The sequence below is a fragment of the Eumetopias jubatus genome, unplaced genomic scaffold (assembly GCF_037043125.1).
Source record: "Eumetopias jubatus isolate StellerSeaLion01/CBP00866 unplaced genomic scaffold, mEumJub1_p1.0 scaffold_1, whole genome shotgun sequence".
Classification (NCBI taxonomy): domain Eukaryota; kingdom Metazoa; phylum Chordata; class Mammalia; order Carnivora; family Otariidae; genus Eumetopias; species Eumetopias jubatus.
The window spans coordinates 48,623,700-48,648,548 of record NW_028274807.1 but is presented as its reverse complement, the minus strand read 5'-3'; the positions used below and the strand labels follow the sequence as shown (position 1 = coordinate 48,648,548).

Genomic DNA, 24,849 nt, shown 5'->3' with positions numbered 1-24,849 from the left:
CTATAGAACTCTCAGAGGTTTGAATATGATAATATCTATCATGTGCATGTAAAATGAGAGTGTAATTTTCTGAATTTATTAGTCCAGTGTATACTTTTTTAGTAAGTATGGGACATAATGCAATTTTTTTAAAGATTTTATTTATTTATTTGACAGAGGGATTGAGCTGTCAAAAGCAGGGGGAGTGAGAGGGAGAAGCACACTCCCTGCCCAGCGGGGAGCCTGATGTGAGGCTCTATCCCAGGACCCTGAGATCATGACCCCAGCCAAAGGCAGCCACTTAACCGACTGAGCCACCCAGGCACCCCGGGACATAATACAATTTGAGAAATATTGCTTGAATATTATCTGAAGGTTGAAAGTGCAAGGAACCATGGTATAATTTTTTTTAAGATTTTATTTATTTATTTTTTAATGATTTATTTATTTGAGAGAGAGAGAATGAGACATAGCACGAGAGGGAAGAGGGTCAGAGGGAGAAGCAGATTCCCTGCTGAGCAGGGAGCCTGATGCGGGACTCGATCCCGGGACTCCAGGATCATGACCTGAGCCGAAGGCAGTCGCTTAACCAACTGAGCCACCCAGGCGCCTGGAACCATGGTATAATTTGACATCTTGAAATTCTTTTCAGGAATTCACTATATATCTCTGTCATTTTAGCTTATTAATGAGCCTTTCATTTACATTTTACTTGGGGATTGTGGGGGGAGAATTTTCTGTCGTACTGATGGACAAATGTGTTGCTGTGTAAGTTAGCATAATATACTGAAAATCATTTGACTTTTGGAGGCCCAGTTATGCAGTTTAGTAGATGCAACTTTGGACCTCTCAGGGCTTCTTTTTCCTCATTTGTAGGATGGAAATTAATTGGTCTTACCTTACTAGGATGATGGTGGGTGGGTGGATGTGTGTGTTGGGGGGGTTGTGTGTAGTGTTTCTCCCTGCTCCTTACCCCTACCCCAACATGCTGAGCTAGAAGTTGAAATTCAGAATAGGGTTTTATGAGTGGCTTGTGTATAATCTAACTTTTGTTAGATTGTGTATGCTGTTTTTTCATACAACCCTAAAATCTCATTGCTTTCAAAAGTGAGATTGATTTCACACTCATTACAAGTTGTAGTAGTAGTTCAGGTTGCAGTTGACTCCACCTGTCTTTTTTCATCTGCAGTTCAGGCTCTGAAGGATGTCATCCATCTGGAACATGCCATTATTTATGAGAAGGGACAAAGATCAGAGCACTTACGGGAAACTGTGCCTCTTAAAGCTTCTAAGACATGGCACATGTTACATTTATTCATATTCCATTGACCAAAGCAAATTGCATGGTCAAGCCTGATGTTAATAGGGTGGAGCGGTAACCACATCATATTACTACTCATGAAGGTCATGTTGACATTTTCATATAGTTCCTATAGCATGAATGAGTTGCAAATCACATGGAAATGGGCACTGTTACATAATCATTTTATATGGTGGGGAAGTGAATAGGAATAAACAAAAATAAGCATGGACGCAAACCATTTATTTATAACCTTACATCTAGGAAAAAAGTAGTTACATTCTAAAGAAATCACTTTTACATACTTTATGGGACATGTGTGTCTGGACATGGGCACTCAAACATATATCAGTATACATAGATTAACAGTAAATAATTTTCAATTTTCAAATGAGAGCATTAAATTTGACTTTTTATTTTTATTATAGGTATATTAAAGCAAGTGAAAGATTACATTAAACAGTGTAGCAAATGCCAGGAGAAACTGGATCGCTCCCGTCCAATATCAGATACTTCAGAAATGCTGGAAGAATTGGGATTAGACCTTGAATCTGGAGAAGAAAGTAACGAATCAGAAGATGATCTGAGCAATTTTACTTCACCTCCAGCTACAGCCTCCAAGCCTGCAAAAAAGAAGCCAGTATCCAAACATGAACTTGTATTCGTAAGTGGAACTTTCCATTCACCTTTAACATCTATAACTAATGTATTAGTATTTGTAGTCTTGGTGAATTTTTTTCTTAAAGTACTGAGATTGCTTGACTGTTGGCACTGAAATTGGAAATTTAAGTCTGTGTGTCAGGTAATGCACTCTGTTGTTACATACGCTAAAAGTATGCTAATACTGCTTTTTCATTAATCATAAATATTCTTGTTGTTTCTTCTCTTCAGAATGTTACCTGGTTTGTTGTTAATCATTCTTGCTGTCTTTTTAAATGGTATATTGGTACAGGTAGACAGAATACATTTCTGGAAGCAGTCTCTAGGTCGTGAAACAAGGTAAAATCAAACTGGCTAGGCCTTTGTTTTTTACCTCCAATACTTTCATACATCATCATATTTCTTACTGGCAAGAAAAGGCAGCAAGAAGTGAGATGCAGGTTTTCATTTGGTCAAGTAGAATGAACATAGCAGAAAATAGTGAGAATGACCTAGTTTTTAGTTAAATATATAGATACAATATCTGGCTATTTCTTCATATTAATTAATGATGTCTTTAAAAGTGAATGTGTCATGTTTTAAATTCTGTTAAAGGTACAAATACAAATGATATATAATACAACTCTTGGTCTTAAACTTATTTTGATAGGTTGACACCAAAGGAGTGGTGAAACGTTCTTCTCCAAAACATTGTCAGGCTGTCTTAAAACAGCTCAACGAACAGAGACTATCCAACCAGTTCTGTGATGTTACTTTATTAATTGAGGGAGAAGAGTACAAAGCTCATAAATCTGTTTTGTCAGCTAATAGTGAATATTTTCGAGATCTTTTTATTGAGAAAGGAGCTGTTTCCAGTCATGAGGCGGTGGTGGATCTTTCTGGTAAGAATTTTCTAATATTCTTCCTTTTTGTTTATAAGTACCTATTGGAAGAAGGGCGTGTGTGTGTGTGTGTGTGTGTGTGTGTGAGAAACTCAGGATTTATGCTGCAGTGGGAGAAGCCCACTTATAGTAGTAGACTAAGCTGAATTGAAAAAGTCCTTCCTTTTAGCAAAGTTTCCAAGGTACGGTTATGGAAAAGGCTGTCATTTTCTATTACTACCTCTTAGGAGAGACAGATGTAGCAGTAGAAAAATTTCTGAGATTTACATGGCTAAAAACAGTTTGAGAGAAATCTATAACTGCATCAGTGTTATATCACACTAAGTGAATATGTTATTTAAAACATAATAACATAGGGCGCCTGGGTGGCTCAGTTGGTTGAGCGACTGCCTTCGGCTCAGGTCATGATCCTGGAGTCCCGGGATCGAGTCCCACATTGGGCTTCCTGCTCAGCAGGGAGTCTGCTTCTCCCTCTGACCCTCTTCCCTCTCGTGCTTTCTATCTCTCATTCTCTCTCTCTCTCTCAAATAAATAAATAAAATCTTTAAAAATAAATAAATTAAATAAATAAAACATAATAACATGTTATGACTGTTAAAAAAATTGACTTCCTGCATCTTATGTTGTGGAACATGTAATAGAGCACTTTTGTAGGTCTGTTTTTCATTTTTAAAGATTATTAGAATTCATTAGTTTGAGTAATCAAACAATATACAATAATTAAATTCTAGGTGTGGCTTTTTTTCTTTGGTTTTATTATTGTAAATTAATAATTTGACTTTCTTTTGGTTCACTAGAACTTATATATTGGCTTAGGAGTCAACAAATGAAAATTTAGGAAGAATTAAAATAGGTAACCTTATTTATAAATTTTTTCATAATATTAACTTACTGTAACTCTTGATTACTGAATTACTGACATTACTGTGTGAAATATCATTTCCCTTTTCTGAAAGAAAAAAGTGACTTCATCCAGGTATATAAATACTTACTTAGTTAACCATTGATTGTTTTCTACCTTATACTTTTTTTTTATATTTAAAGTAGACTTCACACCCAATATGGAGCTCAAACTCATGACTCCAAGATAAAGGGTTGCATGCTTTACCGACTGAGCCAGCCAGGCACCCCTACCTTATACTTTTTAAAATCACTTCTTCTGGGAAGACAAACACATATTTTTTTCTTTGCAGTAACTATGTTTAATTATTTAAAAATATTTATTAAGCATCCGCTGTGTGTGAGGAACTAGCCTGGGCTTTGGGGATAAAATGGTAAGCAAAAATTTTCATGGAGCATAGAATTGCATTATATTTTAGATTAATAATATTCACTTTCTTCTGGGTTTGATGACTCAGGAGAAAATATGTCTTATACTGAGCCATCTGAATAATAAAACTCATCACAGATGTAGTCTTTTGATTTTAAGTTAATTTTGGAATTTTTTTCCTATCTTTTATGCATCTGAAGCATAAAGAGAGGTATATGAGTGTTCTTTTTCAGTGTCTCAGCAGCTTAGCAAATGAAGTGTCTGCCCCAAATTAACTGCAATACAGCATCCTAATATTCCAATAAAATACCTCTTTTATTTTTCATCCTATATGCTTATTTTTATATTTTGTGCAGCAAGTATAATCTGAGTCGATAGGCAAAGTAGATAGTTTTTATTTGGTTTAAATATTAGGTAAAGTATAAAATATATGTGTAGTATAAAAAGATAAAATGTACATCTTTTTTAATTATATAGTTAATGTAGTTGAATTAATCTGTTTTCTTTCATTTGTCTATGCTTGTAAAATTTTTCTGTACTAAGTCATAAAGACATGTTCATGGATTGCCTTTTTAAATTTTCATAGTTTTTATTTCATATTTAAGTTTTAATCTGTTTGGAATTTATTTTTGTTGGTGTGAAATAGGTGTTTGATTTCATTTTTTTCTCATTTTGATCATCACTTGTCTCAGAACCCTTTAGTGAAGACCCCATCCTCTTCTTGTCAGTTGACCATACAAATTCTCTTAATAAAACAAAGTTCCACATTTTTGGTACCGATTCTAGGCTTTGTTCTGGTCTATTGGTTGTCTCTCTGTACACTATTTTCACTTAGTCTTAATTACCTTACCTTTATAATAATGAGGAAAGTCTCCCACATTTATTATTCAGGTGGGTCTTAGTTTCATAACCCTTTGCTCCATAAAAACTAAAAGTAGCTTGTCAACTTAAAAACACACACAAAATAGTGTATTTTGAAAGAGATTACATTGAATTAATAGTTTTAGAGATTTATCCATAACAATCTCAAACACATTTTGTAGGATTACTCTAAGATACTTGATATGTTTTGAAACTATTATATTTTTTCCTTAAAATTATGTAATTTTTTATTTATTTTGGGTGTATATTTTATATACAGTAATATTGCTAAATTCCCTTAGTCATTCATAGTCATTCAGTCATTTATAGATTCTTTGAAATTTTCCATATAAAAGAAATAGATTATCTGCTAATAGTGTTGGTTTTGTTCCTACCTTTCTAGTCCTTGTATTTTGAAATTTTTTTTCTTTAAAGCGCTGTCCAAGACCTCAAAAAAAAACAGCAGTTGAATAAAAATGGTGATGGGGGTTCACTTATCTCATTCCCATTTCTAAAGAAAGTGCTTTTTTACCATGAAGTATATCATTTGGTAAATGTTTTAAATAGATAACCCTTTACCCTTTTTAACATTAAGAATATTCCCTCTAAAATGAATGCTGGTTTGTAACTCTCTGAGGATGTTCCCAGGTGTAATCTGTACAGGGGGCCAGTGCTTATGAGGATTGTCTTGGGCGGCTGCAAGATGAGTAGATCTCTGTGCCACAATCTTAAAAGTTTATATAGAAGTCTTAATTATGTTTAGTCGTGTACTCAGGAGGCCTTAAGTGGGTTCAGTCGTGTACCTAGGTTTTTATCTCAAGGATGTATTTTGGGGGCAGCTTCTGGACAGAAAAGGCAAGTGAAACACACGTTCTAGGAACAGGGGAGGGGTGGGGGGGCTCCACTTTTCTGGGACCATATCAAGGGTCAACTGGAAGGCAAGTTTTCTTGATGATCTCCTCCTGCAGTGATGACGTATCACATATTTTTTCTGTATTTATTGAAACCCTGTATTTTTACCATTCTCTTAATGTGAGAAATTACATGATTTTCTGATAAGCCAGTTTTTCGTTCTTGAAATAAATCCAGTTCAGTCATATTATTATCAGCTTTTGTATAAATTGCTGTTTGGTTTGCAAATATTGTCTAGAACATTTGCATGTATATTCATGAGTAATTTTTCTTTTTTACAGTTTCATTTTTCTTTTTTTAAGATTTTATTTATTTGAGAGCGAGAATGAGAGATAGCACGAGAGGGAAGAGGGTCAGAGGGAGAAGCAGACTCTGCTGAGCAGGGAGCCCGAGGCGGGACTCGATTCTGGGACTCCAGGATCATGACCTGAGTCGAAGGCAGTCACTCAACCAACTGAGCCACCCAGGCGCCCTCACAGTTTCATGTTCTGATACCAGAGTTGGTCTAGTCTTATAAAATGTATGGTCCCTCCAATTTTTAGATACCTGAAAATAGTTACTGTGTGATTAGAATTATTTTTTTCTTGACTGTTTGGTAGAATGGTAGCTAAAGTTGCCTGAGCTTGTAGTGGAGTTGGGGGGAAGATTTTAACTACTAATCTGGCACATTTAATGGTTAGAGAGTTATTCAAGTTTTCTTTATTTTGAGAGAGCGCATGAGAGCGCACACACATGCAACCGGGGGGAGGGGCAGAGGGAGAGGGAGATAGAGAATCTCAAGCAGACTCCCTGCTGAGCTTGGAGCCCAACGCAGGGCTTGATCTCATGACCCTGAGATCATGACCTGAGCCGAAGCCAAGAGTTGAACACTCAACCTACTGAGCCACTCAGGCACCCCTTGTTTGCATTTTCTATCATTTTTCTATAAGTTAATTTTTACAGAGTTGTAAAATAGTCAGGGGTGCCTGGGTGGCTCAGTCGTTAATTGTTTGCCTTCAGCTCAGGTCATGATCCCAGGGTCCTGGGATCAAGTCCCACATCAGGCTCCCTGCTCAGCGGGAAGCCTGCTTCTCCCTCTCCCACTCCCCCTTGCTTGTGTTCCTGCTCTCGCTGTGTTGTTGAACTTCTGAACCCAGCAATTGAGATTGTTGTCCTTAATCAGTTGAGAAAAAGTCTCAGCCAATATGCCTTCAAAACTTGTTTCTGCCTCATTTTCTCTCTTCTACCTTTTGAAATTGCAATTAGACAGACATTCTCACTTTACATTCTGCGACCCTTAATTTCTCTTTTGTATTTATCTCTGTGTAGATTATTCTGGGAAATTTTAATTGACCCAGTATTTAGCTGTGTTTAATTTGCTGTTAAATTTATTTATTGAATTTTTTATTCTAGTCTCTTTTCCATTTTTTTTTTTAATTTTTAATTTTATTTAACTAAGCTCTGTGCCCAACATGGGGCTTGAACTCACAAACCTGAGATCAAGAGTCGTATGCTCTGATCCAGCCAGGCACCCCTCTTTTTCATGTACTTCTTTTTCAAATGTCTCTTTTAGGGTGCTACTTTTTATGACGTTTTGCTCTTTACTGGTGATATGCCACTCTTGACTTTCTATATTTGATCATAGCAATACTTAAAATCTTTGCTGATTTGGGGCGCCTGGGTGGCTCAGTCATTAAGCGTCTGCCTTCGGCTCAGGTCGTGATCCCAGGGTCCTGGGATCAAGCCCCGCATTGGGCTCCCTGCTCCGCGGGGAAGCCTGCTTCTCCCTCTCCCAACTCCCCCTGCTTGTGTTCCCTCTCTAGCTATGTCTCTCTCTCTCAGATAAATAAATAAAATCTTTAAAAAAAAATTTTTTTTAAATCTTTGCTGATTTGATTCATGCTGTTTGTTTCCACTAGCTTTTGTTCATGGTGCCTTGTTTGTGATTTTTTTTTTTAATTTGTACACAATGAATTCATATTCTTTAGAACTTTGTGGGAAATCTTTAGAGTTCCGGGTTGAAGGTGTTTTCCACAGAGAAAACACTTGATTCTTAAGATGCTGAGGGCATTAGCAGTCTGGGACTGCTTTAAATTCTGAGCCTGAGGATTTTTTGACTACCAAAGTGCTATATATATTCAACAAAAAAATCCCACCAAATTAAGGTTGGTTTGTGGTCATGACTAATCAGGAGAGATTTCTTACCTCTTTCACCCAGTGCTGGGGTACCAAGTATATTTAAAATAATACTTTAAAGTATTTCTCTCTCTCTCTCTCTCTCTCTCTCTCTCTCCCCCTCCCCTCTCTTTTTAAGTAAGTAAGTCAAATTAGGCGATCTTAGTTAGCCATATTGCTGGATGTGGAAATCTCTGTCATAATTTTTCTTTCTGTTGGTTCGTAACCCTCCCATGAACTTCCCTGGTATAACCTGAAATTGGCCCCTGTACCAAAGAAACAGGCAGGCCATTCCACGGTGGTAGGTGGCAGTTTTAACAAGCAAAGGGCTTGTCTTGGGCGGCAGCAAGATGAGTGGATCTCCATACCTGCCCACCAAACTTAAAAGTTTAGAAAGAGGCCTTAACTGGGTGCAGTCACATCAGTGTAGGTGTTTTCAGTATCACATCACTGTCTCACGGTTATGTCCTTAGAGCAGCCTCAGGGAGCGGGAAAGGCAAATGGCACCCACATTCCAAAGACGGGGCAGGGGATGAGGAGCCTTTGAGTGCCCCAGAGTCCAGTTCACAGGTCAGCTGGAGATCACATCTTTTTGATGATGTTCCCTAACACTACCTGTAACCAACTGTTTTGCCCATTTTTTTTCTTTTTTTAGTTTTAATTTTGGTAAACACACATTATAAAATTTATCCTCTGAATGACTTTTAAATATTAACTATGTTCACATTGTTGTGTAATGGATCTCTGGAACTTTTTTATCTTGCAAAATTGTCCATTTTGATTAAGATGTTTTGCAGAGTCTGTATATGTGTATGTAAAAAGGCTAGGGGTAAAAACAAAATACTGAAATTATCTGCCTCTTACCTCTTGGCAGCAGAATTATGAATGGTTTTTTTAACTTTTTTTTTGCATGTTTTGTATTTTACAGTAAACATATATGACTGTGCCTTTGAAAAAATTGTTTTAGATATTTAAAGTGTTACTTGGAACAGTGTTAATTCTTTCGTGGGAAATTTTTTCTTATGTCTTCAAACTTAGAAATTAAAAAGGTGCTAGGTAGGGGCACCTGGGTGGCTCAGATGGTTGAGCATCTGCCTTCGGCTCGGGTCATGATCCCTGGAGTCCTGGGATCAGGCCCCACATCGGGCTCCCTGCTCCTTGGGGAGCCTGCTTCTTCCTCTGCCTCTCTCTCTGTGTCTCTCATGAATAAATAAACAAAATCTTTAAAAAATAAAATAAAATAAAAAAATAAAAAATAAATAAAAAGGTGCTAGGTAGAAGACCAAAATACATTATTCTGTTTGTGTTTTTTGAAAGAAATACTTAGCTCGAGCTTATTTAACTTGATCTTGTAATTTGTAGCAGAAGTAACATGGCTTTAGCCTATTTAATTACCAACTTTCCTAGGATGACTGAATTAGCCATGATGATGTTAATGTGTAGTGCCCTCAGTTTTCAATGGACTGTTGATATACCTCACAGTTTAAGGCTTCCCTTCTTTGTCCATCATTTATCTGCTTATATGAAAGGACTGCATTTTATGTACCTTGAGTCAAAACTGAAAAATAGAGCAAATGTGAGTTTTTAAAAAGTTGCTTTCACTCTTTATTTCAGTAAAAGATCTCTAAGATAAATTATGATACCAGAAAAGCAAGGCATAGGACAGTGTATGTAATATGCTACCTACTGTAAGAAGGGGGACTACTAAGATTATTTGCTTAACTGTATAAAGAAGTTCTGAAAGCTGTAACATTCTTAATCGTACTGGTTGTGGGGATAGAGTTGGACTTATCACTGTTTTATTTTCTGATTTTTGAATCATGAATATTAATGGCTTTTGAAAGTGAAGTATTGGGAACTTACAGATAAACTGCTTTTATTTTCTCACATAAAATAAGAATATAATACCTCCTGTGTATAGTAATTATTTTCTTCCTTAGACCAGGAATGGGCAAACTGTAGCCCAAAGGGGCAATCCTCCCTTCTCTCACATTTTGTAAATAAAGTGATACTGGAACACAGCCATGCTCATTTGTGTATGTATTATCTTTGGCCCCTCTTTTCAGCTACAGTGGCAGAGTTGAGTAGTTAAAACAGACACCTTATGGCCTGCAGTAATTATTATCTGATTCTTTACCGAAAAATTTTGCTGACCCCGTGTTAGATCTTGTTCTTGAATTTTCAGTAGTACAGCCCTTTGTTCACAATCATATTTTTATATGGACTTCTTTTATTAAAATATACAGTTATACTTACAGAAGTGAGGTTAGGGGACAGGTTGGTTGAACCCTGCCTACTCACCTGCCTCCCTCTCTTTTTTTACCCTCCATTCTCCAGCAGCTGTTTCTTGAGGGGAATTTGAGGAACCCCCGGGGTTCTAAGGAGTACAGTTTGAAAATGACTGCCTTACAACAACTCTTTGAGGTAGTAAGTCTGATATTATTTTCTATTTTAGGTATTGAGAGACTCGGCTCATAGAAGTGAGTTAGTCAAGGCTTATTAAGCAACCAGAACACAAAACAAGTCCAGAGTGTTTAATTGCAGAATAAATGGTCATATTTGCCTTTTTGCCTTTGTATTTTATTTTATATTGTCATAATCATGTATTAATTGTTTTTCTAAGGTGTTTTAGTAGTTATTTAACTTTTTTGTACCCGTCCCCCCCCCTTTTTTTTTTGTTCCATGTAGGTTTTTGTAAGGCAAGCTTCCTTCCTTTATTGGAATTTGCCTATACTTCTGTGCTAAGTTTTGACTTCTGTAGCATGGCTGATGTAGCCATCTTGGCTCGCCATCTTTTCATGTCAGAAGTTTTAGAAATCTGTGAAAGTGTACATAAACTAATGGAAGAAAAGCAGCTAACAGTGTATAAGAAGGGTGAGGTCCAAACAGTTGCATCTACCCAGGACTTACCAGAACGGAATGGAGGTACGGCACCTCCTGTGGCTAGCAGCGAGGGAACCACAACATTATCTACTGAACTTGGGGATTGTGAAATTGTACTGTTGGTGAATGGAGAATTGCCCGAAGCTGAGCAGAATGGAGAGCAAGGACAACACCCTGAACCCCAGGTTTCTTCAGAGGCTCAAGCCACTCTGTCACCTGCAGGCAGTGTAACTGGTTCCCATCCTGAAATGGAGTCTGTGGATTTAATAACAAAAAACGATGAGACAGAACTAGAAACTTTAAACAGCAGAGAAGATAGCACGGTTTCTAATATTCATGCCAAACTTTCAAAAGAGAATGTAATCAGTAGCTCTCCAGAAAACAGTGGTATGGGAAATGACACATCAACTGAAGATATCTGTGCTGAAGACATTCCAGAGCAAATGCAGAACCTTGGCCAGTCTTTAAAAGATCAGGAAAATCTAGTTGCACTGACAACAAAGACAGACCTTGGCCCTGATGATGAAACTTACAGAAGCAGGCTTCGGCAGCGTTCTGTTAATGAAGGGGGGTATATCCGACTGCACAAAGGAATGGAGAAAAAGCTACAAAAACGGAAGGCCATTCCCAAGTCAGCAGTTCAGCAGGTACGATGAAGAGGTGACCTTTGTGGTGTTAGCTTTAAGTCAAAAGCATTCTGTTCATAAACTTAATACACCTATCATGAAAATTACTTTGGGAGGAAGGGCAGTAGGTGCAGGAAAGCAACTTAATGTTTTAAATACCAATATTAATAAGATAATATTAATTTGAAATAACATGATTCATGACTTTAAAAATTAAAATAAGTTGGGATGCATGGGTGGCTCAGTTGGTTAAGCATCTGCCTTTGGCTCAGGTCTTGGTCCCAGGGTCCTGGGATCGAGTCCTGCATCAGGCTCCCTGCTCAGTGGGGAGTATGCTTCTCCCTCTCCCTCTGCGCCTCTCCCCTGCTTGTGCTCTCGCTTGCACTCTCTCTCTCTCTCAAGTAAATAAATCTTTTTTTTTAATTAAAATATTTACTTAGATTGTGTTTTCTGTCCCTTAATTAGGTAGCCCAGAAATTAGTTCAAAGAGGGAAAAAGATGAAACAGCCAAAAAGGGATACTAAAGAGAATACTGAAGAAGCAGCATCCCATAAATGTGGGGAATGTGGAATGGTTTTTCAGAGACGATATGCCCTTATAATGCACACACTGAAACATGAAAGAGCTAGAGATTACAAATGTCCGGTAAGTAATTGGAAAGCTAATTGAAGATGGCTCTAACTTCATGATAAACAGAATCCAGTTTACTGTTTCATTGTTATTCTGCTTGTATTCTCTCAGTGTTTCTCTGTCTCCCTTATTTTGCTATGTAAGAGTCATCTTCTGATTTGCCTGTGTCATTTCTTAGCTCCCCCTCCCCACCAAAACCCCACAAAAAACAGTGATCTATCTTTGCTTCTTCCTGATAGTACCCTAGTAAGACAAGACTGAAATTATCATTTAAAAAATAAAAGCTCAGGGGCACCTGTTAGTCTCAGTCGGTAGAGCATGCGACTCTTGAGGGTCGTGAGTTTGAGCCCCACATTGAGGGTAGAGATTACTTAAAAATAAATAAACTTTAAAAATTGAAAAATATAAGCTCATAGAAGGGTAAAGAGAATGGGGAGGAAACCTTAGCAACTACATTCTGGCCCCTGATAAATAGAGGGAATAACTGATTTAGCAGATTTGAAAGGGCTCATTCCCAGGCTTTCAGTGGAGAAAGGTAAGAACCTGTCCACTTTGTATTGCAGAAGTACCAAATGCCTCAGGAATTAGTGTTACTTGCTACTTTGAAAGGGGTCTCTTTAGAAAGTTTTTAAGAAGCAGTTAAATCACCACCACCTTCTCTTCTACTTTCTGAAAGCAATAAAACCATGACTGCTCTGGGGAACACTGTGTACAGTGAGGGTGAATGTACTATACCCAAAAAAAGGGAAACTAAAACCTTTCATACTGAATGTTGAAATCTTTCAAGTTCTCTTTACCTACTCAAGTCCCAGAATATTAGCAGTCAGACCCTTAACCCAAAAGCAGAAAGGTTTCTCAGAGATGAGAAATCCGAAGCCCAATAACAAAGGACTTGGAGACAGTGCTGACAAAAGCCTGTGGTTGACAGCTTCCCCTACACCCACCCCACTTATACAGAAACTCCAGTCAGTTTTTTTTTAATTTTTTATTATGTTAATCATCATATATTACATCATTCCAGTCAGTTTTGTAACATACTGAAATACCTGTAGATGTCAGGGATGATCAGACTCAGGATAAATATTTCAAGAAAAAAGCAACTTTGAGGATCCACAAATATAAAAATCTCAGAAAAATTGGGAAATAGACTAAATGTCTCAGAAAACAATGCAAAAGACAAGTTAGAAAATGAGAGTGAAGAAATTTAGAGAATTGGTATAGGATGTCTAATATCCAAATAACACCAAGGGGAACATGAGAAGGAAATCATTTGTGGAATAAAGAAAAATATCAGAACTTAATTTTCCTTGTGAAAAGGGACACGTTGAATGCCTACAACCACATCACCCGTAAGTAAATGTATATCAAGATAAATTATGAAATCTTTAAATCAAGGGACAGGGTGCATGGGTGGCTCAGTCGTTAAGCATCTGCCTTCGGCTCAGGTCATGATCCCAGGGTCCTGGGATCGAGTCCCGCATCGGGCTCCCTGCTCCTTGGGAGCCTGCTTCTCCCTCTGCTTCTCTCTCTCTCTCTCTCTCCCCCTCTGTCTCTCATGAATAAATAAATAAAATCTTCAAAAATAAATAAATAAATAAATCAAGGGACAAAGAAAAAAATCTTATGAATAACGATAGAGAAAAAAGATAGACTCATAGAAAGGATAAAGGTCAGAATGGCGTCAGGCTTTTCAGCAACAGTGGAAACTAGAAGAGAAGGAAAGACACAAGGTCTTTAAAATTCTAAAGGGAAGTGATTTCCACCTTAAAATCTATAGCCAAACTATCAGTTATTTGTGATGATAGAATAAGAACACTTTTAGACATGCAAGGTCTAAAAGTTTTACCTCCCAAACTCCCTTTCTTGGGAAGCTTATTGGCAGAGGTGTTCCACTAAAATTAGCAAGACCTGGGAAACACGGGTTCCAGTTCTACAGAGTCCAAGCATAGGAAACAACCAGTCCAGGTTGGAACAGGACAAAATTCTTTGACAGAGATCTCTTTAAGGTGATGTCTTTCAGTCTCCTCTCAGTAGACAATTGAAGGAAGGGTTTGGTATTGAATTAGCACTAAGTATAAAGAGAAATAAAACAGAAAAAGGAGGGAAAGGGAATCATAGTGTACTATATGACCCAGCTGTAATAACAACTACATCACTGGAAAAATGTGAACACAGCAGTTGGTCAAAACTGGGACTGAGCTATATTGAGAAAGTAAGGTAACACGAAGGGTCTGCATATGTGGAGGGAGCGGAGGGGTGAAGGAAGAGAATCCTCATCCATTATTCATGTTACTTAGAGTTACCAAGATAAGCATCATGAGAGAGTAAAAAAAAAGTGGCAGAAGTAGTAGACCAAAAGAATTTTAAGGACCATCCCAGTTTTATCTTTCTAACTTTCTCTAACCCTTAGTTTTGCTCCACCTGACAACTTTAGTAGTCATATGATGATAGCATTCTGTATCTGTGTCCTACCGTTCCTTCTAGACAGACCTAGTCTCCGCATTGATGCCTTTCTTCACTGCTTTGATGACTCCCTCTGTGGTTAGATTATCAACCTCTCCAGAGTAGGGGCTGGGTCTTAACCCGTGTCATCCTTATAATCTGATACGTAGCATATTGTCTCTTATATAATGTGTGTGTTTATTGATTTATATAATTGTAACGAAATGGGAAATTGAAATAGTCAAGTTTCATTTAACATTTGTTATGGAATTACATTTAGACAGAATTTTATTTACTTTTTTGTAGTTGTGTAAAAAACAGTTTCAGTACAGTGCCTCCTTGCGCGCACATCTTATCCGACACACCAGGAAAGACGCACCCACTTCATCCTCTTCCAGTTCTGCGGCCAATGAGACGTCGGGAACATCGTCTGAGAAGGGGAGAACCAAACGAGAATTTATATGTTCCATATGTGGAAGGACATTACCTAAATTATACTCTCTCCGAATACACATGCTAAAGCATACAGGTGTAAAGCCACATGCGTGCCAGGTAAAGCCGTGAAGTTTATTTTATTATATAAAGAAGGTTTGTACTTAACTACTGATGAAACTGGTTGATTCTGGAGTCACCCTCACTCCTATAAAATGTCACAGAGAATTCTAGGACTTTCAGTTTGTTGCCTGGATTAAAGGGCGATTCCCAATTGTGTTCTTTCATTTGCTATTTAATTTGTTGTAATTTGAAATGAATCTGTTAGGATGTTCATGAAACTTACTAGGATTCAGAGGATGTACTGGGTGAGAATAACCAGTTCATTATCCCATTCATCCCTCTAACCTTCAGCAGGACCAATCTGGACTGGAAAGGAACCCATGGTTTAAACAAATCTACTTAGCAAAAATACTGCCTACGCTGTGTGTTTTCTAGAGCTGAGGACTGAGACTATCTAAATGCCGAAATAAAACTTCTAGGTAAAGAATCCTGTGATGAGCCAGATTAGGGCTATTTGGAACAGTGACAATTTTCTAGTAGCCCCTGTAGCCTTGCATATAAGCATGACCCATTTTTTCACCAATGAGATTTTTAATGATTCTCTTTTTTTTTTTTTTTTTTTTTGCTTTTTGTTATGAGAGAATAGAATAGAACCCCATGTACCCTTTATCCAGCATCAGTAGTTGCCAGCACACGGTCAGCTGTGTTTTATGTATAAATATTAACTGGGCCTCTGGTCTTTTCATGTAGCACTACTCAAAATGTGTATGGTCCATGGAAGATAAGTACAGAAACTGAGAGTATACATTTCGAAACTGTCATGGCAGTTGACATTGTTGTGACATTGTTATCATATTTAACAAAAAATGGATTGGGGAAATAAAAAAAAAATGAAACCCTGGTTCTTCATCAGAGTTTGAGAAGCACTGTTCTAGTTGGTGTAGCAAGAAATTAGTATATTTTCTTGTGATTAAGCTCTCATGTCTCTTTTAATATAGAAGGTACATGTCTCACAAGGACAGTGTGAGGGTCTGTTGTACTGCTTTGAGCTCCTTCAGTGATCACCTGGATCTAAGAAAAGTAGTAGTATTTGTTAAGTACTGAGTCAGAAGATGACCAGCCAGCTAACATCCTTGACACTTGTTTCAACTTTCAGTTTGTCATTTTGTTTATAGATATTTTTCTTTAAAATGGCATACACTCTTTCTGTCCTCGTTCTTCAGAAACAGCCCTGATTTCTCTTTTCTGTTTTACCGGTTTAAACACCTGTGCTGTCGCAGGTCTGTGGAAAGACTTTCATCTATAAGCATGGCCTAAAATTACACCAGAGTCTCCATCAATCACAAAAGCAGTTCCAATGTGAACTATGTGTTAAGTCATTTGTTACCAAACGGAGTCTTCAAGAACATATGAGTATTCACACAGGTAATGAGAAGTTTGTATTGACAAAGTTACACATTATATACTCTTAAGTTACTGTTATATTGATTATGCTATAATTATTTTAGAAATTATATTGATATACAGTGTGCAGTTTTTTATTAATGAAAGTAAGGCTAAAAAGTGTTCTTTAATTTTGGAGCTATCTTATTGGTGTAAAAATAATCATTGTTTACCTCAGTGTAGAAAAAAGTGTACTGAGTATTAAATTATGCAATATTTAGATCCAGGCACTTAAAGAAATGGTCATGCTTTTAAAAAGTTAATGGGGTCGCCTGGGTGGCTCATTCATTAAGCGTCTGCCTTTGGCTTAGGTCATGATCCTAGGGTCCTGGAATTGAGTCCCACATTGGGCTCCCTGCTCCGCGGGAAACCTGCTTTTCCCTCCCCCTCTGCCTACCTCTCTGCCTGCTTGTGCTCTCTCTCTGTCTGTCTGTCAAATAAATAAATAAAATCTTAAAAAACAAAACGGGGTGCCTGGGTGGCTCAGTCGTTAAGTGTCTGCCTTTGGCTCAGGACCCTGGGATCGTGTTCCACAGCGGGCTCCCTGCTCCGTGGGAAGCCTGCTTCTCCCTCTCCCACTCCCCCTGCTTGTGTCCCTCTCTCACTGTGTCTCTCTCTGTCAAATAAATAAATAAAATCTTAAAAAAAAAAAAGTTAATGGAGCCCCTGGGTGGTCCATTTGGTTAAGTGTCTGCCTTCAGCTCAGGTCATGATCCCAGTGTCCTGGGATCGAGTCCCACATCAGCCTCCCTGCTTAGTGAGGAGCTTGCTTCTCCCTCTCCACCACCCCACCTCATTCTCTCTCAAATAAATAAAAAATCTTTAAAAAATTAATAGGCAGATGTAACTGTCAACATGGGGTAGGGCTTACAATTTTATTAGAATTTTTAGTCTGTAGGTAATTATTTTCCAATGCTTAAAGCAGTTATGTGGAAATGGCTGGTGAAGGGTAGATGGCAGCTCTAGAACTTGTATTCAACTCTGTACTATTACAATCCAGATGATTATGCAAGCGCAGGACGTTCTTTGGGTAGTGGTAATCTTGCTAGTACTGTAGTTGAGAGGAAATAGAGATTTTGACCTGGTTTGTTGTTCTTCTGAGAGGATGACTGCCAAATGTAATAGCTCTGTGTCCCCTTGATAAAATAGCTTCTGAAGTAGGACATAAAGTATTCTTTTGGAAGAGCACCTGATTGTTGGATTTGTGATGTGTTTTTTATTTTTTATAGGTGAGTCCAAGTACCTTTGCTCAGTTTGTGGAAAGTCTTTTCACAGGGGCTCTGGACTAAGCAAGCATCTAAAGAAACACCAGCCAAAGCCTGAAGTTCGAGGCTATCACTGTACTCAGTAAGTATTTAATACATAAACTGTTCAATTTTGTGTTCTTAGTAGGTTTATTTGCAAGTTGTTTTCAAAAGAAAATATTTGAGGTAACTCTAGTCAATAACACTATTATATAAATGAAATTAGCTAAGGGAGTAGAACTTATACCTATATATATCTGATGTGATGGACATGTGAATTAACTCGATGGGAAGAATCCTTTCACAATGGATACATATATCAAACCATTATGATGTACATTTTAAATATCTTAAAATTTTGTCAGTTATACCTCAATAAAGCTAAAAAAAAAACAAAAACCAAAGGAAATGTTTGAAGATAATATTGAATTGTTATTTTTTCTTGATTTTAATCAGTCTTTTTTTTGCCTAGATATTGCTATTTATGATTTTTTAGTTTTATTTAGATATTACATAACACATAACTCACTCACTTGAAATACTAAAGACATTCTTCAAATGTATTACCTGGGGGTGGAGACTGTAGGGAGGAAGGGTCCCCAGTACAAGCCAGAGATTTTTTTTTCTAGGCAGTTCGTCTAAGGTGCTGGGTTGTCTGCTAGTTTTTCCTCTCTTCAGATTCTTTTTCTTTTCTTCCTCTCTTCTTTTTCCAAAGCCTCCTGAAATTTCTCTTTTATAATTGAGATAAAACTCACTTAACGTAAAATTCATCATTTCAAAGTGTACAGTTCACTGACTTTTAGTACATTTAGTACATTGTGCAATTAGACATCACCACTACCCAATTCCAGAATGCCTTCACAGTCAGGCTGTTACAACTTTATCTTGGCCTTCTCTTCCTGTTTGTGCAGAGTCGGCTAGAGATGAGAGCTTAGGGCCTTCTCAGGTCTTTTCTAAATGTGTATTGCCCTGGGCAAGTGCGTGGACTTCTCAGTTCCTGGGAGTATGTGAGAGTTTTTCAAAGCCCCTAATCCACCACCATTTCATTCCCCAGCCTTTTCTCCCAAGCTCTTGGTTTGTATATTGTTTGAACCAAACTACCATTCCTCGTCCCATGCAGCGGAGGTGAATACATTTGCCTTTAAATGTTTTCAACAGACTTCTCCTTTCCCCCCAATCCTCAGCCCTAATAGAGTTGGGCAAACTAAATGCAGACTCTTTGAGGGGATCCTTCAAGGAGTCACCAGGTGGGTTGAAAGAGACAACCACAGTTCTTTGAGAATAAATCCCTCGGGCACTGGGAACCCATGGTGGGAATGCAGTCTTCACGGCTGCTGCTGAGCTGAGAAGCAGGGGATGGGACCAAGGTAAGTTCAAATGCTACAAAGCTCTCTTACCAACATTTAAGGATTTTTAAAATTATTGTATGTTTGCCTGTTCACTGTACACTTTTAATCAGTTTCCAGACTTCGAGTAAAATTGATTCTCATAGTTTAGGCCAGTTTGTCTGGAGCAATGGGCTTGTGGGTTTCCTGGATGCCATATTTGCTGATGTCACTTTAATCAGTCTTATTAAAACAAAGATATTATCGTTAGATTTTTAGTTGCAAGTGAAAGAAAACCCAACCTCAACTGGCTTGAATGAAAGGTAAAGTCTTGGAGTCTGAATGATTTAACATAAACTAGATTCACATTCATTAGCACTTGGTGTCTCCAAGGCTCTCTAGACAAGGCAGTAGCAGTGGTTTCAGCCTCACATCCTCTCAACTCCCAAATCATCAAGCTGCTTTTCTGGCAATTCCTGTATAGGTTCTGAGATCTGAGATCGGATCTGGTTAAGTCATTTGATTATGATCAGTAATTACAGCCAAGGGAACGCTGTACTCTGATTGACTTAGGCCTGTGGCAGTTGCTCCATCCTGTGGTCAACAGTGAGGCCTACTCCAAGTACATGGACAGAGAAAGGGAGAGGGTAAAAGGGGGAATCAGATGGGGTTTAGGGGGAGACAGAAAACCAGTGTCTCACATAATAGCCTTTCAGAGCTCTGCATGGTTCTTTCTAAAATATTTCTAGTACTAGAAACAAAACAAACAAGCAAAGGGAAAAAAGAGAGAGGGAGGCAAACCAAGAAACAGACTCTGAACTATAGAGAACAAACTGATGGTTACCAGGGGGGAGGGGGGTGGGGGATGGGGTAAATAAGGGATGGGGATTGAGGAGGGCACTTGTGAGCACCAGGTGTTGTATGGAAGTGCTGAGTCACTATATTGTACACCTGAAATTGTATGTTAACTAACTGGAATTTAAATAAAAACTTAAAATGTTTCCAATACTCCAGAGCTAAAAGAACTTAAAACCCTGAAGCCCTATTGCAAGACTGGAATAGTAGCAAACTCTTGTGTTTTTTTAATTTATAAATAAATTATGTATTTATTTAAAGATTTTATTTATTTGACAGAGAGAGAGAGAGCAAGCACAAGCAGGGGGAGTGGCAGAGGGAGAGGGAGAAACAGGCTCCCCAGCGAGCAGGGAGCCTGATGCGGGACTTGATCCCAGGACCCTGGGATCATGACCTGAGCCGAAGGCAGACACTTAACCGACTGAGCCACCCAGGTGGCTAAATTCTTTTGTTTTAAATTGGGATCATTTTTTGGGCGCCTGGGTGGCTCAGTCGTTAAGCGTCTGCCTTCGGCTCAGGTCATGGTCTCAGGGTCCTGAGATCGAGTCCCACATCGGGCTCCCTGCTCCGTGGGAAGCCTGCTTCTCCCTCTCCCACTGCCCCTGCTTGTGTTCCTGCTCTCGCTATCTCTGTCAAATAAATAAATAAAATTTTTAAAAAAATAAATAAAATAAATTGGGATCATTTTTTAGAGTTCTAGAAAGCCATGAGTATTACTGAGTCTTGGAAATTTGTTTTAAAAGAATAATAAAGTGATCTGATTGAGTGGTTAAACTTTATTATTGCAGATGTGAAAAAAGTTTCTTTGAAGCTAGAGATCTTCGTCAGCACATGAACAAACATCTTGGTGTGAAGCCATTCCAGTGCCAGTTTTGTGATAAGTGCTATAGTTGGAAGAAAGATTGGTATTCCCATGTGAAATCTCATTCTGTCACTGAGCCTTACAGGTAGATAAATTTGAACAGGATCTGAACTTAATGGAGATGTATATGTGCTTGGATTAATTCTTTTGGATGCTGGTGCTTTGGAAAAAATAATTTAGGGTTTTTTTGTACCCCCGTTATAGGTGTAATATATGTGGCAAAGAATTTTATGAGAAAGCATTGTTCAGAAGGCATGTAAAGAAAGCTACCCATGGAAAAAAAGGAAGAGCAAAGCAGAACCTAGAACGGGTGTGTGAACAATGTGGAAGGAAATTCACTCAGCTAAGAGAGTATAGGAGACACATGAACAACCATGAAGGTAATGGTACCTAATATTATGCATATATTTAAGTAGAATAAAAAGTCAGTCCAATAGTGAGTCTCCCTTTACCAGCCCTCTTGCCTGTTAACCTCATCTTCCTTTGATAAAAGTTGAATCCAGTATTACTTAATATTTATTCAAGTGATTGAGGTGATCCTGAACCTGGGTACCTAGTTATTGTGTATGTAGATAGGTTCGTTTTTTAGTGAGCTTAATATTCTGGGTCAACATTTTTATGCTGAACTGGACTATTGGAAGCTTCTGTTACTTTATCCTAAGATTATAGGATTGCAGGGTAGGTTAAATGAGACTATGTATGGAAACTCAAAATTGTCTCTCAGTAACTTCTATCTCTGGGAACACCTGTAGAGAGATTATATTGCAGAATCTAGTTTATTCTAAGGTACACTGTTAGGTCCTGGCTAAAAGATGGCCATAGCCTGTATAGAAAGGGTAATGGGTTACTGTACTTATTATTATTTTTTTAATATTTTATTTATTTACTTGTCAGAGAGAGAGAGGGCATGAGCAGGGAGAAGGAACAGAGGTAGAGGGAGAAGCAGGCTCCCCGCCGAGCAGGGAGCCCGATGCGGGACTCGATCCCAGGACCCTGGGATCATGACCCGAGCTGAAGGCAGATACTCAACCGACTGAGCCACCCAGGCATCCCTGGGTTACTCTCCTTAAAGAAAAGCATTATTTATCAGGGAACTTTAATATATTGTGTTACTTGTACCTTACACACACACCTCTCTCTCTCTGTGTCTCTTTCTTTTTTCATAGGAGTTAAGCCATTTGAATGCTTAACCTGTGGAGTAGCTTGGGCTGATGCCCGATCTCTAAAACGCCATGTCAGAACACATACTGGCGAGCGACCGTATGTCTGCCCTGTATGTAGCGAAGCCTACATAGATGCTCGAACATTGCGTAAACATATGACTAAATTCCACAGAGATTATGTGCCTTGCAAAATTATGCTGGAAAAAGATACCCTTCAGTTTCATAACCAAGGAACTCAAGTGGAGCATGCTGTTAGTATCTTAACAGCAGACATGCAGGAACAAGAAAGCAGTGGTCCTCAAGAACTGGAGACGGTGGTGGTGACAGGAGAGACCATGGAAGCGCTTGAAGCTGTTGCGGCTACGGAAGAGTGTCCATCAGTATCTACGCTCTCTGACCAAAGCATTATGCAAGTGGTTAATTACGTGTTGGCACAACAGCAAGGACAGAAGCTCTCGGAAGTGGCAGAAGCTATTCAAACTGTAGAAGTAGAGGTGGCACACATTTCAGAAGCAGAGTGACTATAGCAGTGGGGATCAAAGAAGTGATATCCAACGTATACTGAACTCACAGAACATCTGTTTACAGGACGATGTGACTGTCTGCCTAGTGTTTGTAGGTCAAGGCTCTGGGCTGTTTGGTGATGTCTGAACATTTCCGAATGGTTTTCTGGCTAATGGGTTCTGTTGAAAAGTCCATATATGGCAAAGAAATTGAAAACAAATCTACTTGATGGCATTGGTTTATCATGGTGTACTTTTTATGAATTAATGTTTATAAAGGACTGGACTAAATTAAAAACTGTATAGTTTCACTTGCATTTTGACATTATTATATACTTTGAGTTTAAAAGGCTGCACTAGTCAGATCTTCTCTTTTATTCTAAAAATAGGTTCTGTGATTTCATTTGCCCGGTTTATAGGTTTAAAAAAATTCTAATATAAAGCATTTTAGTAGGATGTATACGTGTATTACATTTTTAAAATGCTTCAAATCTGTGATTCTTGACTTAACTATTTATTTTAACCCCTTATAAGTCAGGGATTTATTCTGTTTTAAAGCACTTAATGAGTTACATGTTGTAATCAAGTTTGCACAGTATACTTATCTATATGGGGAACCCTTAAATAAATAGCTGATTTTTTAAATGCCATTAAAATGCATGAAATGCCTATTAAAGCCTTACTATATACTATCTCTTCAAGGCAGGTAAATTGACCATGAGCAAAGAACACTGTTAAACACTGTTGATGGGAAATTTCTCCTTGATAACATGAGACAATGAATGGAAAAAAACTCATTCTTTTGCTGAAGAATGAACAAATTAAAACTAGATTTGGTATGTTTGCAGCTTTTGTATCATGTTTAATTGTTCAATTTTGTTGAAAAACTGCAATTTAGAAATAGGATAGCAATATAGACCTCTACAGCGGTCCTGTGGATACCATGTAATTGTCAACTAACTTCAGAATACTGAAAAGTCTTCAGTTCAGCCCTCAGTATACTATTTAAAGAAGTTAATTGATTATGGTCCACCAAATTGTTGAAAGTAAATTATTTTTAAAAGTTACCTGAGAATTATATTAATTTGTGTGTTTGATTTTTAAATTCCCACTTCTAGAAGCTATCCAGTTTTCTGATCTTCAAAATAACTGTGGGGAGACGCCACATTTCTCTCCTGCGGGGAAACTACCACTCAAACTATAATTGTTAAAATTAAACTTTTTAAGTATTAGAAGCTAATATAAGGTATAAAATGAAGATATAAGCAAATCACATGTAAATCATTCCTAAAGCACAAGAAAAGAATGTGCCTTGATGTACATATATTAAGATGCTTTTTCCAGTTTACTTTAAAAAATGGCTTAAAAATAAAGACTAAATGTGATGCCATGCATGCATTATCTGCATATGTAATATTTGCATTTGCAAATTTCCCATTGTTTCTATAGCTGTGTGGCTGACTTTCAGTTTTAAGTGAATTGACATACAGTCTATAACTTTATAATGGCTGCTTGTTTATTGTACTTTTCAGTTAGTGAAAATGTATTTCAACCTGACTAAAATCTGGAATTGTGTCTTTTATGTTCCATCTTCACCATTGTTACTAGATTTAGTTAATTGTATAAGACCGTTAATGTATGTCAAAAATTGTAAATAAAAGATGTTGAATCTTGTTTAAACATAAGCTTTGGAGTTTAGCTTGTCACTTTTCTATTCATAAATCAGTTTCTGTTACTTGATATGTTATTAAAGTCAATCCGTGTTTAAAGGGAAGGGAATAGAATACATTAAAATACAATGAATCATGGAACACTACATCAAAAACTAATGATGTAATGTATGGTGATTAATATAACATAATAAAAACCATTGGGTGAAAATGTAATAATATTAAAACTTCTTACTCATAAACATAATTTTGCCACAAAATTGGAAGTAGTGTGATTTACTGCCTACTTGGGTAATTTTTTTTTTTTTTAAAGATTTTATTTATTTGACAGAGACAGCGAGAAAGGGAACACAAGCAGAGGGAGTGGGAAAGGGAGAAGCAGGCTTCCCGCAAAGCAGGGAGCCTGATGCGGGGCTTGATCCCAGGACCCTGAGATCATGACCTGAGCTAAAGGCTTAACCAATTGAGCCACCCAGGTGCGCCTACTTTGGGTAATTTAAATGTGTAGAGTTATAGGGTGCCTGTCTGGCTCAGCTGGTTGGTAGAGCATGTGACCCTTGGTCTTAAGGTCATGAGTTCAAGCCCCATGTTTGGCATGACTTTTTAAAAATGTGTAGAATTACATAATTCCATGTAGAAACAAGTGTTAAGTTTCCAAAAATTCAGTTTTATATTGCCATGGGGGAAATTT

The 24,849-nt window shown here is 37.8% G+C and overlaps 1 protein-coding gene across 2 annotated transcripts in view; it reads left to right on the top strand.

The window, feature by feature from the left end:
- ZBTB11 (zinc finger and BTB domain containing 11) overlaps nucleotides 1-24,430 on the top strand; it is a 31,108-nt gene extending 6,678 nt beyond the window's left edge. The window contains exons 2-11 of one of the 2 annotated variants that reach the window (XM_028119174.2): nucleotides 1,708-1,943; nucleotides 2,589-2,820; nucleotides 10,706-11,547; nucleotides 11,992-12,171; nucleotides 14,905-15,150; nucleotides 16,374-16,518; nucleotides 17,766-17,883; nucleotides 20,749-20,907; nucleotides 21,027-21,202; nucleotides 21,989-24,430. In XM_028119174.2, coding sequence (XP_027974975.1) covers nucleotides 1,708-1,943; nucleotides 2,589-2,820; nucleotides 10,706-11,547; nucleotides 11,992-12,171; nucleotides 14,905-15,150; nucleotides 16,374-16,518; nucleotides 17,766-17,883; nucleotides 20,749-20,907; nucleotides 21,027-21,202; nucleotides 21,989-22,506 — 2,852 coding nt within the window. In that variant the 3' untranslated portion in view covers nucleotides 22,507-24,430. The remainder of the gene's footprint in view (nucleotides 1-1,707; nucleotides 1,944-2,588; nucleotides 2,821-10,705; nucleotides 11,548-11,991; nucleotides 12,172-14,904; nucleotides 15,151-16,373; nucleotides 16,519-17,765; nucleotides 17,884-20,748; nucleotides 20,908-21,026; nucleotides 21,203-21,988) is intronic. The other variant, XM_028119175.2, reaches the window with a different exon arrangement.
- The last annotated feature ends 419 nt before the right edge of the window (nucleotides 24,431-24,849 follow it).